This window comes from Salmo trutta, chromosome 18 (assembly GCF_901001165.1).
Source record: "Salmo trutta chromosome 18, fSalTru1.1, whole genome shotgun sequence".
Lineage (NCBI taxonomy): Eukaryota > Metazoa > Chordata > Actinopteri > Salmoniformes > Salmonidae > Salmo > Salmo trutta.
The window spans coordinates 17,656,224-17,671,208 of NC_042974.1; the positions used below are offsets into that span (position 1 = coordinate 17,656,224).

A 14,985-nucleotide genomic window follows, 5' to 3' on the forward strand; every position below is an offset into this window, starting at 1 on the left:
GCCTAATGTTACCTTGTACCATGACAGTCCCAGTCTGTTTCAAACAGCCTAATGTTACCTGGCACCATGACAGTCCCAGTCTGTTTCATACAGCCTAATGTGACCTGGCACCATGACAGTCCCAGTCTGTTTCAAACAGCCTAATGTTACCTTGTACCATGACAGTCCCAGTCTGGTTCATACAGCCTAATGTTACCTTGTACCATGACAGTCCCGGTCTGTTTCAAACAGCCCAATGTTACCTTGTACCATGACAGTCCCAGTCTGTTTCAAACAGCCTAATGTTACCTTGTACCATGACAGTCCCAGTCTGTTTCATACAGCCTAATGTTACCTTATACCATGACAGTCCCAGTCTGTTTCATACAGCCTAATGTTACCTTGTACCATGACAGTCCCAGTCTGTTTCAAACAGCCTAATGTTACCTTGTACCATGACAGTCCCAGTCTGTTTCAAACAGCCTAATGTTACCTTGTACCATGACAGTCCCAGTCTGTTTCATACAGCCTAATGTTACCTTGTACCATGACAGTCCCAGTCTGTTTCATACAGCCTAATGTTACCTTGTACCATGACAGTCCCGGTCTGTTTCATACAGCCTAATGTTACCTTGCACCATGACAGTCCCAGTCTGTTTCATACAGCCTAATGTTACCTTGTACTATGACAGTCCCGGTCTGTTTCAAACAGCCCAATGTTACCTTGTACCATGACAGTCCCAGTCTGTTTCATACAGCCTAATGTTACCTGGCACCATGACAGTCCCAGTCTGTTTCATACAGCCTAATGTTACCTTGTACCATGACAGTCCCCGTCTGTTTTCATACAGCCTAATGTTACCTGGCACCATGACAGTCCCAGTCTGTTTCAAACAGCCTAATGTTACCTTGTACCATGACAGTCCCAGTCTGTTTCATACAGCCTAATGTTACCTTGTACCATGACAGTCCAGTCTGTTTCATACAGCCTAATGTTACTTTGTACCATGACAGTCCCAGTCTGTTTCATACAGCCTAATGTTACCTTGTACCATGACAGTCCCAGTCTGTTTCATACAGCCTAATGTTACCTTGTACCATGACAGTCCCGGTCTGTTTCAAACAGCCCAATGTTACCTTGTACCATGACAGTCCCAGTCTGTTTCATACAGCCTAATGTTACCTGGCACCATGACAGTACCAGTCTGTTTCATACAGCCTAATGTTACCTTGTACCATGACAGTCCCCGTCTGTTTCATACAGCCTAATGTTACCTGGCACCATGACAGTCCCAGTCTGTTTCAAACAGCCTAATGTTACCTGTACCATGCCAGTCCAGTCTGTTTCATACAGCCTAATGTTACCTTGTACCATGACAGTCCAGTCTGTTTCATACAGCCTAATGTTACCTTGTACCATGACAGTCCCAGTCTGTTTCATACAGCCTAATGTTACCTTGTACCATGACAGTCCCAGTCTGTTTCATACAGCCTAATGTTACCTTGTACCATGACAGTCCCAGTCTGTTTCATACAGCCTAATGTTACCTTGTGCCATGACAGTCCCAGTCTGTTTCATACAGCCTAATGGTACCTTGTACCATGACAGTCCCAGTCTGTTTCATACAACCTAATGTTACCTTGTACCATGACAGTCCCGGTCTGTTTCAAACAGCCCAATGTTACCTTGTACCATGACAGTCCCAGTCTGTTTCATACAGCCTAATGTTACCTTGTACCATGACAGTCCCGGTCTGTTTCATACAGCCTAATGTTACCTTGCACCATGACAGTCCCAGTCTGTTTCATACAGCCTAATGTTACCTTGTACTATGACAGTCCCGGTCTGTTTCAAACAGCCCAATGTTACCTTGTACCATGACAGTCCCAGTCTGTTTCATACAGCCTAATGTTACCTGGCACCATGACAGTACCAGTCTGTTTCATACAGCCTAATGTTACCTTGTACCATGACAGTCCCCGTCTGTTTCATACAGCCTAATGTTACCTGGCACCATGACAGTCCCAGTCTGTTTCAAACAGCCTAATGTTACCTTGTACCATGCCAGTCCCAGTCTGTTTCATACAGCCTAATGTTACCTTGTACCATGACAGTCCCAGTCTGTTTCATACAGCCTAATGTTAATTTGTACCATGACAGTCCCAGTCTGTTTCATACAGCCTAATGTTACCTTGTACCATGACAGTCCCAGTCTGTTTCATACAGCCTAATGTTACCTTGTACCATGACAGTCCCGGTCTGTTTCAAACAGCCCAATGTTACCTTGTACCATGACAGTCCCAGTCTGTTTCATACAGCCTAATGTTACCTGGCACCATGACAGTACCAGTCTGTTTCATACAGCCTAATGTTACCTTGTACCATGACAGTCCCCGTCTGTTTCATACAGCCTAATGTTACCTGGCACCATGACAGTCCCAGTCTGTTTCAAACAGCCTAATGTTACCTTGTACCATGCCAGTCCCAGTCTGTTTCATACAGCCTAATGTTACCTTGTACCATGACAGTCCCAGTCTGTTTCATACAGCCTAATGTTACCTTGTACCATGACAGTCCCAGTCTGTTTCATACAGCCTAATGTTACCTTGTACCATGACAGTCCCAGTCTGTTTCATACAGCCTAATGTTACCTTGTACCATGACAGTCCCAGTCTGTTTCATACAGCCTAATGTTACCTTGTGCCATGACAGTCCCAGTCTGTTTCATACAGCCTAATGGTACCTTGTACCATGACAGTCCCAGTCTGTTTCATACAACCTAATGTTACCTTGTACCATGACAGTCCCGGTCTGTTTCAAACAGCCCAATGTTACCTTGTACCATGACAGTCCCAGTCTGTTTCATACAGCCTAATGTTACCTGGCACCATGACAGTACCAGTCTGTTTCATACAGCCTAATGTTACCTTGTACCATGACAGTACCTGTCTGTTTCATACAGCCTAATGTTACCTGGCACCATGACAGTCCCAGTCTGTTTCAAATAGCCTAATGTTACCTTGTACCATGACAGTCCCAGTCTGTTTCATACAGCCTAATGTTACCTTGTACCATGACAGTCCCAGTCTGTTTCATACAGCCTAATGTTACCTTGTACCATGACAGTCCCAGTCTGTTTCATACAGCCTAATGTTACCTTGTACCATGACAGTCCCAGTCTGTTTCATACAGCCCTAATGTTACCTTGCACCATGACAGTCCCAGTCTGTTTCATACAGCCTAATGTGACCTGGCACCATGACAGTCCCAGTCTGTTTCATACAGCCTAATGTGACCTGGCACCATGACAGTCCCAGTCTGTTTCATACAGCCTAATGTTACCTTGTACCATGACAGTCCCAGTCTGTTTCATACAGCCTAATGTTTACCTTGTACCATGGACAGTCCCAGTCTGTTTCATACAGCCTAATGTTACCTTGTACCATGACAGTCCCAGTCTGTTTTCTACAGCCTAATGTACCTTGTAACATGACAGTCCAGTCTGTTTCATACAGCCTAATGTTACCTTGCACCAAAACAGTCCGTCTGTTTCAAACAACCTAATGTTACCTTGTACCAGGACAGTCCCAGTCTGTTTTCATACAGCCTAATGTTACCTGTACATGACAGTCCCAGTCTCTTTCATACGCCTAATGTTACCTTGTACCATGACAGTCCCAGTCTGTTTCATACAGCCTAATGTTACCTTGTACCATGACAGTCCCAGTCTGTTTCAAACAGCCTAATGTTACCTTGTACCATGACAGTCCCAGTCTGTTTCATACAGCCTAATGTTACCTTGTACCATGACAGTCCCAGTCTGTTTCATACAGCCTAATGTCACCTGGCACCATGACAGTCCCAGTCTGTTTCATACAGCCTAATGTTACCTTGTACCATGACAGTCCCAGTATGTTTCATACAGCCTAATGTTACCTTGTACCATGACAGTCCCAGTCTGTTTCAAACAGCCTAATGTTACCTTGTACCATGACAGTCCCAGTCTGTTTCATACAGCCTAATGTTACCTTGTACCATGACAGTCCCAGTCTGTTTCATGCAGCCTAATGTTACCTTGTACCATGACAGTCCCAGTCTGTTTCATACAGCCTAATGTTACCTTGTACCATGACAGTCCCAGTCTGTTTCATACAGCCTAATGTTACCTGGCACCATGACAGTACCAGTCTGTTTCATACAGCCTAATGTTACCTTGTACCATGACAGTCCCAGTCTGTTTCATACAGCCTAATGTTACCTGGCACCATGACAGTCCCAGTCTGTTTCATACAGCCTAATGTTACCTGGCACCATGACAGTCCCAGTCTGTTTCAAACAGCCTAATGTTACCTTGTACCATGACAGTCCCAGTCTGTTTCATACAGCCTAATGTTACCTTGTACCATGACAGTCCCAGTCTGTTTCATACAGCCTAATGTTACCTGGCACCATGACAGTCCCAGTCTGTTTCATACAGCCTAATGTTACCTTGTACCATGACAGTCCCAGTCTGTTTCAAACAGCCTAATGTTACCTTGTACCATGACAGTCCCAGTCTGTTTCAAACAGCCTAATGTTACCTTGTACCATGACAGTCCCAGTCTGTTTCATACAGCCTAATGTTACCTTGTACCATGACAGTCCCAGTCTGTTTCAAACAGCCTAATGTTACCTTGTACCATGACAGTCCCAGTCTGTTTCATACAGCCTAATGTTACCTTGTACCATGACAGTCCCAGTCTGTTTCATACAGCCTAATGTTACCTTGTACCATGACAGTCCCAGTCTGTTTCATACAGCCTAATGTTACCTTGTACCATGACAGTCCCAGTCTGTTTCATACAGCCTAATGTTACCTGGCACCATGACAGTACCAGTCTGTTTCATACAGCCTAATGTTACCTTGTACCATGACAGTCCCAGTCTGTTTCATACAGCCTAATGTTACCTGGCACCATGACAGTCCCAGTCTGTTTCATACAGCCTAATGTTACCTGGCACCATGACAGTCCCAGTCTGTTTCAAACAGCCTAATGTTACCTTGTACCATGACAGTCCCAGTCTGTTTCATACAGCCTAATGTTACCTTGTACCATGACAGTCCCAGTCTGTTTCATACAGCCTAATGTTACCTGGCACCATGACAGTCCCAGTCTGTTTCATACAGCCTAATGTTACCTTGTACCATGACAGTCCCAGTCTGTTTCAAACAGCCTAATGTTACCTTGTATCATGACAGTCCCATTCTGTTTCAAACAGCCTAATGTTACCTTGTACCATGACAGTCCCAGTCTGTTTCATACAGCCTAATGTTACCTTGTACCATGACAGTCCCAGTCTGTTTCAAACAGCTTAATGTTACCTTGTACCATGACAGTCCCAGTCTGTTTCATACAGCCTAATGTTACCTTGTACCATGACAGTCCCAGTCTGTTTCATACAGCCTAATGTTACCTTGTACCATGACAGTCCCAGTCTGTTTCATACAGCCTAATGTTACCTGGCACCATGACAGTCCCAGTCTGTTTCAAACAGCCTAATGTTACCTTGTACCATGACAGTCCCAGTCTGTTTCATACAGCCTAATGTTACCTTGTACCATGACAGTCCCAGTCTGTTTCATACAGCCTAATGTTACCTTGCACCATGACAGTCCGTCTGTTTCAAACAGCCTAATGTTACCTTGTACCATGACAGTCCCAGTCTGTTTCATACAGCCTAATGTTACCTTGTACCATGACAGTCCCAGTCTGTTTCATACAGCCTAATGTTACCTTGTACCATGACAGTCCCAGTCTGTTTCATACAGCCTAATGTTACCTTGTACCATGACAGTCCCAGTCTGTTTCAAACAGCCTAATGTTACCTTGTACCATGACAGTCCCAGTCTGTTTCATACAGCCTAATGTTACCTTGTACCATGACAGTCCCAGTCTGTTTCATACAGCCTAATGTGACCTGGCACCATGACAGTCCCAGTCTGTTTCATACAGCCTAATGTTACCTTGTACCATGACAGTCCCAGTCTGTTTCATACAGCCTAATGTTACCTTGTACCATGACAGTCCCAGTCTGTTTCAAACAGCCTAATGTTACCTTGTACCATGACAGTCCCGGTCTCTTGTAGAGGTTGATTGTTATCATTGTGCTAATAGGGTCGTCTGTCTCTTTGATTTTCAGCTTCCGCCCATTACAGAGTCCCTCTTTCTTTATGGATGGGTAGTGAGAGCACACTGCTGAGCGCCATGCATTTGGCTGGTCAGTGAGGAAGATGAGATTACTCACCTCACCGTTTTTGTAGAGGTCTGCGAAAAGGGTTTCTGGCACCCTTTAGTAGTTTCTGTTTAAAAGCTTTGCTCGTGTCATTTTTTGCCTCTAGAGGGTAGTGAATGGATTCAGCGCTGAGGGGGAGTGGGGACACGGTGCCTGTGGGCTCTGCTACTACAGCTGCTGCTGCTCTGCCCTGCTGCCCCGTTGCCATAGCAACCGATTTGTTTGTCTGCTGCTGTTGCTAGCTAGCTCTAATTTAGTTCAAAAAACAGCAAAAAGAGTGACAAATCTTCACACAAAAAAACAGAAGATATGTTTAAAGTTAGTCCGTGCTCCTTTTTGGTTTACTCACTCAGTTTGGTCATTTGATGTAGTTGTATTAACTCCCCTTGCTAGGTTTGTTCTAGCTCCTTTCTTCTGGCTAGCTTGTTAGTCTGCTGGCTAGGTCTTTGTTGTGTAGCTAGCGAGTCAAAACTTCTTAACTTGAGGCGCAAAGTAACTTTTTTTTCTATTCTGACTGAATAGAGTTGTTGTTCATCACTTCTTGTCTGCAATTCTTTTTCGATTAGTGTTAATCTCATTAAAAACAAAAAAATATGAAATATATCAGGAGCTCATGTTGAGCATGACACTCTCTCTCTCTCTCTCTCTCTCTCTCTCTCCATCTTCCCCCTCACTCTTTTTCTCCTTAATAGACTGAGTCAGTACCCTTCTTTCCCCTCTTCTCTCCTCCCTCTCTCCCCCTGGAGGGTAAATTGGATTGTGTCCTAGTCGGTAATGAGGAGATGGAGGACAATAAATAGATACTTAGCCTCTTATTACTTCTAGTCCTCCTTCTCCTCTGCCTCGTCCTCCTTTCTCCTCTTCCTTCTCCTCTGCCTCGTCCTCCTTTCTCCTCTTCCTTCTCCTCTGCCTCGTCCTCCTTTCTCCTCTTCCTTCTCCTCTGCCTCATCCTCCTTTCTCCTCCTCCTTCTCCTCTGCCTCGTCCTCCTTTCTCCTCTTCCTTCTCCTCTGCCTCGTCCTCCTTTCTCCTCTTCCTTCTCCTCTGCCTCGTCCTCCTTTCTCCTCCTCCTTCTCCTCTGCCTCGTCCTCCTTTCTCCTCTTCCTTCTCCTCTGCCTCGTCCTCCTTTCTCCTCCTCCTTCTCCTCTGCCTCGTCCTCCTTTCTCCTCTTCCTTCTCCTCTGCCTCGTCCTCCTTTCTCCTCCTCCTTCTCCTCTGCCTCGTCCTCCTTTCTCCTCCTCCTTCTCCTCTGCCTCGTCCTCCCTTCTCCTCTGCCTCATCCTCTCTTATCCTTCTCTTCTGCCTCGTCCTCTCTTCTCCTCCTCCTCTGCCTTGTCTTTCTGTCTCTCTGTCTCTGAGGGTATTGGTTAATTCATTATTTCATTAACTCTCTTTATCCCACTGTTTCTCACTTTCCCTCTCACTCACACTCTTTCTCTCCATCCCTTACTTTCTGTTCCTTCTCCCAGCCCTCCTCTCTTTTAATATATTATGTGTGCCCTGCCTGTTCTATGGTTTGAGCTTACACACAGCTTTGTAATATTGTAAGTGAATAGCCGTTCAGCTCCAGGGGTCCAGCTGTGAGCGGGTCAGTAGTAAAACCAGACACTGCTCCTTATTGGCCTAGCAGACACACCCCTTTCTCTCTCTTTCTCCTCTATCATCCATCTCTCTCTTCTCTTCTGCCTTCTCCTTTTTCTCTTGCTACCCCCCCTCTCTTTCTCTTTCTTCCTTTTCAACTTAAGGACTTTATTGGCATGGGAGGCATATGTTTACATTACTAAGATAATAAACAAAAGTGAAATAAACAATAAAAAAATGTACAGTAATCATTACACTCACAAAAGTTCCAAAATAATAAAGACATTTCCAATGTTAATAGTTAAAGTACAAAAGGGAAAATAAGTAAACGTAAATATGGGTTGTATTTACAATGGTGTTTGATCCTCTCTCTCTCTCTCTCTCTACGTCTTCCCCCTCCCTCTCTTTCTCCTTCGTAGACTGAGTCAGTACCCTTCTTTCCCCTCTTCTCTCCTCCCACTCATCTCTCCTCCCACTGGAGGGTAAATTGGTTTGTGTCCATGTCGGTAATGAGGAGATGTAGGACAATAAATACATACTTAGCCTTATTGCTTCTCCTCCTTCTCCTCTACCTTGTCCTCCCTTCTCCTCCTCCTTCTCCTCTACCTTGTCCTCCCTTCTCCTTCTCCTCTGCCTCATCCTCTCTTCTCCTCCTCTTTCTCCTCTGCCTCGTCATCCCTTCCCCTCCTCCTTCTCCTCTACCTTGTCCTCCCTTCTCCTCCTCCTTCTCCTCTGCCTTGTCCTCCCTTCTCCTCTACCTTGTCCTCCCTTCTCCTCCTCCTTCTCCTCTACCTTGTTCTCCCTTCTCCTTCTCCTCTGCCTCATCGTCCCTTCTCCTCCTCCTTCTCCTCTACCTTGTCCTCCCTTCTCCTCTACCTCCTCCTCCCTTCTCCTCCTCCTTTTCCTCTACCTTGTCCTCCCTTCTCCTCCTCCTTCTCCTCTACCTTGTCCTCCCTTCTCCTCCTCCTTCTCCTCTACCTCGTCCTCCCTTCTCCTCCTCCTTCTCCTCTACCTCATCTTCCCTTCTCCTCCTCCTTTTCCTCTACCTTGTCCTCCCTTCTCCTCCTCCTTCTCCTCTACCTTGTCCTCCCTTCTCCTCCTCCTTCTCCTCTGCCTCATCTTCCCTTCTCCTCCTCCTTCTCCTCATCTTCCCTTCTCCTCCCCCTTCTCCTCTACCTTGTCCTCCCTTCTCCTCCTCCTTCTCCTCTACCTTGTCCTCCCTCCTCCTTCTCCTCTACCTTGTCCTCCCTTCTTCTCCTCTGCCTCGTCTTCCCTTCTCCTCCTCCTTCTCCTCTACCTCGTCTTCCCTTCTCCTCTACCTTGTCCTCCCTTCTCCTCCTCCTTCTCCTCTACCCTGTCCTCACTTCTCATCCTCCCTTCTCTCCTGCCTTATTTTCCCTTCTCCACCTCTTTCTCCTCTGCCTCGTTCTCCCTTCTCCACCTCCCTCCCTCCCTTTGTCTTTATCATCTTCTCTCTCCCTCTACTTTTCTCTTGTGCGCAGCAATTTGACTGTCTTTGCAGCTCAGCGAAATGAACCGGTGTGTGTGTGTGTGTGTGTGTGTGTGTGTGTGCGTGCGTGCGCTGGCTGATCCCTCATGAATATTCTAGTTGATCTGCAGGCGGTGACAATGACAGAGTTAATGACAGTGATAGATGGAGAGACAGCACTCCTTTAGCACTCTCCCTCCTTCTTTCTCTCTGTCTGTCCACCTCTTTCCCTCTCACTCAGCCGATGAGTGTGTGTGTGTGTGTGTGTGTGTGTGTGTGTGTGTGTGTGTGTGTGTGTGTGTGTGTGTGTGAGATCGTGTGGGTATGAATGCTATAACTTAGCTAACATTCACCTTGTTTGCCAATCACTTGTTTAGGGGGCGGCAATAGTAAAAAATAATGTAATTATTTTCTCTCTCTCCTCAGGAGAGGACGTTTTGACCTTTGATCTTAGTAGCCTGGCGACCCTGGCTGCGGCTCGCAGTCTGGAGCTTGGGGGAGGAGCTCCAGGGAGGGGGGAGGGGAAACACTGTCCCATCAAGAGGACCTTCAACCTGCGGCGGAAATGCAGCTGGACGCCTCGCCACGAGCCGGTATGTGTGTATGCCTAACCACACATAGAACTTTCCATACACACACATAACTGAACACACACACTCAAATGTGCACACACAGACAGTCCTGTAGGTATACACACTCTACTTGTTTACTCAAACATATAATGCACATGTACAGAATATAACTGTACTGTATATACACAGAAACACAGTATATAACTATGCTGTATATACACAGTAAATAATTGTACTGTATATACACAGTATATAACTGTACTGTATATATTCACAGTATATAACTGTACTGTATATATATATATATATATATATATATATATTATATATATATACAGATACATGGTTGATAACGGTACTGTATATATACACAGTATATAACGGTACTGTACTGTATATACACAGATACACAGCATATAACGGTACTGTACATACATGTTAAAACACAGTATATAACTGTATATAACTACTATATATATATATATATATATATATATATGCACAGATATACAGTATACACTGTACTGTATATACATAGATACACAGTATATAACTGTACTGAATATACACAAGCTACATTTTCTATGTATCATCACACAGTACAGTTCATTTACAATCTACTATATACTTCATGTCTATCTGTCTGCAGGTGTGTCCGGTGAAGGGTGTCATGGAGACGGTGGATAGGGCGGAGCTAGCGATACGAGTCCAGCTAGCGGAGATCCAGAGACGTTACAAAGAGAAACAGAGAGAACTGACAAAGCTACAGAGAAACCATGACCGCCAGAAAGCAGAGACCTCTCACAGCCCTGCTCGCAGAGGGCCCGGTCGCCCCCGGAAACGCAAGTCTACCTCCGGTCCCAGCGCCTCAGATGGCCCCAAGAGACTCAGGCGAGTGTCTCCGCAGGGATTCTCCTATCCATTTATTCACTTATACAGGTTTCAAGTTTTAATGTCACATGCACAAATACAGTGAAATAAATGCCTTTCTTGCAAACTCAAAACCCAACAATGCAATAATCAATAACAATGTATTACTAGAAAAATACACACGAGAAATAAGAATAAGAAATATGAAATACACCATAAAGTAACTAACTAAGCATACTATATACAGGAAATATTTGAAAAGTCAGTTCCAATAGCATATGTACATTTGCAGGGATACTAGAGTGATGGAGGTAGATATAGGGCGATTAGGCAACAGGATATATGATAAACAGAGTAGCAGTAGCTTGTATGAGTGTGTGTGTGGGTGTGTAGAGTCAGTTTAAATGTCTGTGCATATTATGTGTGAGTGAGCAGATGATGGAGTGAGTGACAGTGTGTGTGTTGGAATGACAGTGTGTGTGAGTATTTAGGGCCTTGTGAATGTCCATAGAGAGTGCAAATATTGAAATAAAAGGTCAATTAAGATACAAGGTAATCTCGGTCCATGTAGCTATTTTGTTAGCTATTTATCAGTTGTATTGCTTGGAGACAGAAGCTGTTCAAGAGCCTGTTGGTGTCAGACTTGATGCACTGGTACCTCTTGCCCTGTGGCAGCAGATAAAATAGTCTATGGCTTGGGTGGTTGGGGTCTTTGATGATTTTCCAGGCCTTCTTTTCACACCACCTGATATAGAGGTCCTGGATGGCAGGGAGCTCGGTCCCAGTGATGTACTGGGCTGTCCTCACAACCCTCTGTTGCGCTATGCGATTGAGGGCGGTGCTGTTGCCATACCAAACAATGATGCAGCCAGTCAATATGCTCTCAATTGTACAGCTGTAGAACCTTTTAAGGATTTGAGGGCCCATGCCAAACTTTTTCAACCTCATCATAGGGAAGAGGCACTGTCATGCCTTCTTCATGACTGTGTGTGTGTTTGGACCACTTTAAGTCTTTAGTGATTAGAGGAACATGAAGCTGTTTACATGCTCCACTGTCACCCTGTTGATGTGGATGGGGACGTGCTCGCCCCTACGTTTTCTGCAGTCCACGATCAGCACCTTGGTCTTGCTGACGTTGAGGGTGAAGTTGTTGCTACAGCACCACACTGCCAGGTCACTGACCTCCTCCCTGTAGGCTGATTCATCTTTGCCGATGATCAGGCCTACTACCGTCGTGCCGTCAGGGAACTTGATAATGGTGTTGCAGTGGTGCGTGGCCACACAATCGTGGGTGAATAAGGAATACAGGAGGGGACTAAGCACACACCCCTGTGGGGCTCCTGTGTTAAGGGTCAGTGTGGTGGAGGTGATGTTGCCTACCCTCACCACCTCAGGTTGGCCCGTCAGGAAGTCCAGGATCCAATTGCAGAGGGAGGTGTTCAGACCCAGAGTCCTAAGCTTTGTGACGAGCTGTAGTCAATGAACAGCATTCTCACATAGTTATTCCTCTTATCTAGGTGGGTGAGTGCAGTGTGGAGAGCAATTGAGATTGCGTCATCTATGGATCTGTTGGGGTGGTATGCAAATTGGAGTGGGTCTAGGGTATCTGGGATGGTGGAGTTAATGTGTGCCATAACCAGCCTCTCAAAGCACTTCATGATTACAGAAGTGAGTACTACAGGGCGGCAATCATTGTGGCATGAAGCCTTGATTGTGGTCATTTTAAAACATGTGGGGATTACAGACTGGGACAAGGAGAGGATGAAAATGACCGTGAATATGCCTACCAGCTGTTCTGCGCATGCTCTGAGAACGCTGGAATACCGTCGGGGCCCGCGGCCTTGCAGGTGTTGACCTGATTAAAGACCCTAAAGGTGTGACGGCCCTCACGCCCGGATCGATGTTGTTGTCAAAGCGTGCATAAAATGCATTGAGTTTGTCTGGTAGAGAGGCATCGTTGGGCAGATCTTGGCTGGGTCTTCCATTGTAATCCGTAGTAGACTGTAGCCCCTGCCACATGTGGCGGGTGTCAGAGCCTGTGTAATTTGCTTTCACCTTATTCCTATATTGTCCTTTTGCTCATTTGATGACTCTGTGGAGGTCATAGCGGGCCTTCTTGTACTTATTCCTGTCTTCGGCCGTAGCCTCAGCGTTATCCACGATAGCTCTGTGTGTGGTAATCCTGTCCTTTAGTTTAGCACCATCTTCGGTGTTAATCCAGGGCTTTTGATTGGGGAAGCAGTGAACCTTCACCGTGGGTACAACGTCGCTGATGCATTTTCTATTGAAGCCGGTGACGGAGATGGTTAGCTCGTCGATGTTATCGGCGAAATCTCGAAACATATTCCAGTCAGCGCTAGCAAAGCAGTCCTGTAGCTTACCCTCTGATTCTGGTGACCATTTCTCAATGGAGCGAATCGCTGGTACTTCGAGGGAGGGCCTTGTATCCTTGCTTGTGGGTAGAATAGCAGTGGTCTAGGACTTTATCGCCTTTAGTGTCATTGGAGATGTGTTGATGGAAGTTGTGCATTAATTAAAATCGCCGGAAACCAGAAAGGCAGCCCCTGGGTGTAGGGTTTCCTTCTTGTTTATAGCCTTGTTCAGTTCTTAAGTGCCAGCTTATTATTTTTATTGTCCTGAGGTGGAATGTATACAGCAGTCATGATAAAAAACAACTGAAAACTCCCTCGAGAGGTAGAAGGGTCAGCATTTGACCATCAGGTATTCAAAGACAGGTGAACAGTGGGTCGACACTTCCACCGTGCTGGAATTACCACACCAGTTGGAGTTGATGAAGAGGCAAACCCCCCCCCCCCCTCAATTTCCCTGACTCCACTGTCCTGTCCGCCCGGTGAATGGAGAATCCATCGAGTTGGATAGCCGTGGGGGGTATCTTGTCTGAGAGCCATGTTTCTGAAAAGCAAAGAATATTGCAGTTCCGAGAGTCACGTTGGTAGCAAATCCGCGATTAGAGATCATCCATCTTATTATCGAGTGACTGTACATTAGCCAGTGGAATGGAGGGAAGAGGTGGCCGGTTTTCCCTTCGCCTTAATCTCACCAGGATCCACCCTCTCTTCTCTGTAACGCCGAAAATTGGGTTGGAATTACAGAGGGAGCCCAGGGCAGATGAGTCGAAGTAGAAGCCGGAACTGGGGTAAGTAACTGCCGATCTGATGTTCAAAGTTCTTGTCGGTTGTAAGAAATAATAGAGGATACATTACAGGAAATAGAGACAAAATAAAGGACAAAATAATCACAGAAAAGCTGTCTTGGGTCAGAGCTTGTAAAACGACAGCCATCCAGTACGGCACCATCTTGGTTTTTCCTTATATATAGGACTCATAGAAATATTGTTGCCTGAGATGAACCTTGTTGAGCTTCTTTATAAGAGGAACTGCTGCCTCTCTCTTTCGCTCTCTCTTACACACGCACACACACACACACCATATTTATCACTCCATTGATTATGTCCTGACCCCCTCTCACCCTCAGCACATATTAATATGGACAAAGTCCCCATGTAGACTTATCACAGTGATGAATGACTCTACAACCCCCTCTTCTTACACGCGCACACACACACACACACACACACACACACACACACACACACACACACACACACACACACACACACACACACACACACACACACACACAAGCACATGATTACAAAGCAAATCCCCTAATGCCCTACACAGTGTTAAATTCCAGTGTTAGGTCATCATATTGATGGATGTGTTTTCTGGCTGTGCTCCACCTATGATAACGTGAGAAACTGATTAAACAAGCACAACGTTTATCACGGTTACCACAGTGATTACAACACACCAATGAAAAATGACAACATACACACGAACACACATGCACACACACACACACAGACGACACACACACACAACACACACATCCCATATTTGTTTAATTACTGGAGCTGGCTGGTATGTGACAGGGTGTATTTTTTAATTAATTAATTCATGAGTGTGGTATCATTAGTGTATTCCTTAATCTTTGAGAGAGAGACAGAGAGTGTGTGTGAGAGAGAGAGGGAGAGAGAGAGAGAGAGAGAGAGAGAAAGAGAGTTTCTCTAGCAACTGGTCTATTGGTGGCAGTACTTGTTGGCATCGGTGTTGGAGAGAGGAAAAAGGGGAAGGCTGTTGTTATAGTAATTACATTCTCTGTTGATTTTACATCATTCTACATCAACCAACTGCCCTTGT

At 45.5% G+C, this 14,985-nt stretch overlaps 1 protein-coding gene across 1 annotated transcript in view; it reads left to right on the forward strand.

The window, feature by feature from the left end:
• Window positions 1-14,985, forward strand: part of bahcc1b (BAH domain and coiled-coil containing 1b) — a 143,055-nt gene that overhangs the window by 105,918 nt on the left and 22,152 nt on the right. Inside the window, exons 12-13 of the mRNA XM_029699279.1 lie at window positions 9,747-9,913; window positions 10,542-10,783. Of these exons, the coding sequence (XP_029555139.1) occupies window positions 9,747-9,913; window positions 10,542-10,783 (409 nt within the window). The remainder of the gene's footprint in view (window positions 1-9,746; window positions 9,914-10,541; window positions 10,784-14,985) is intronic.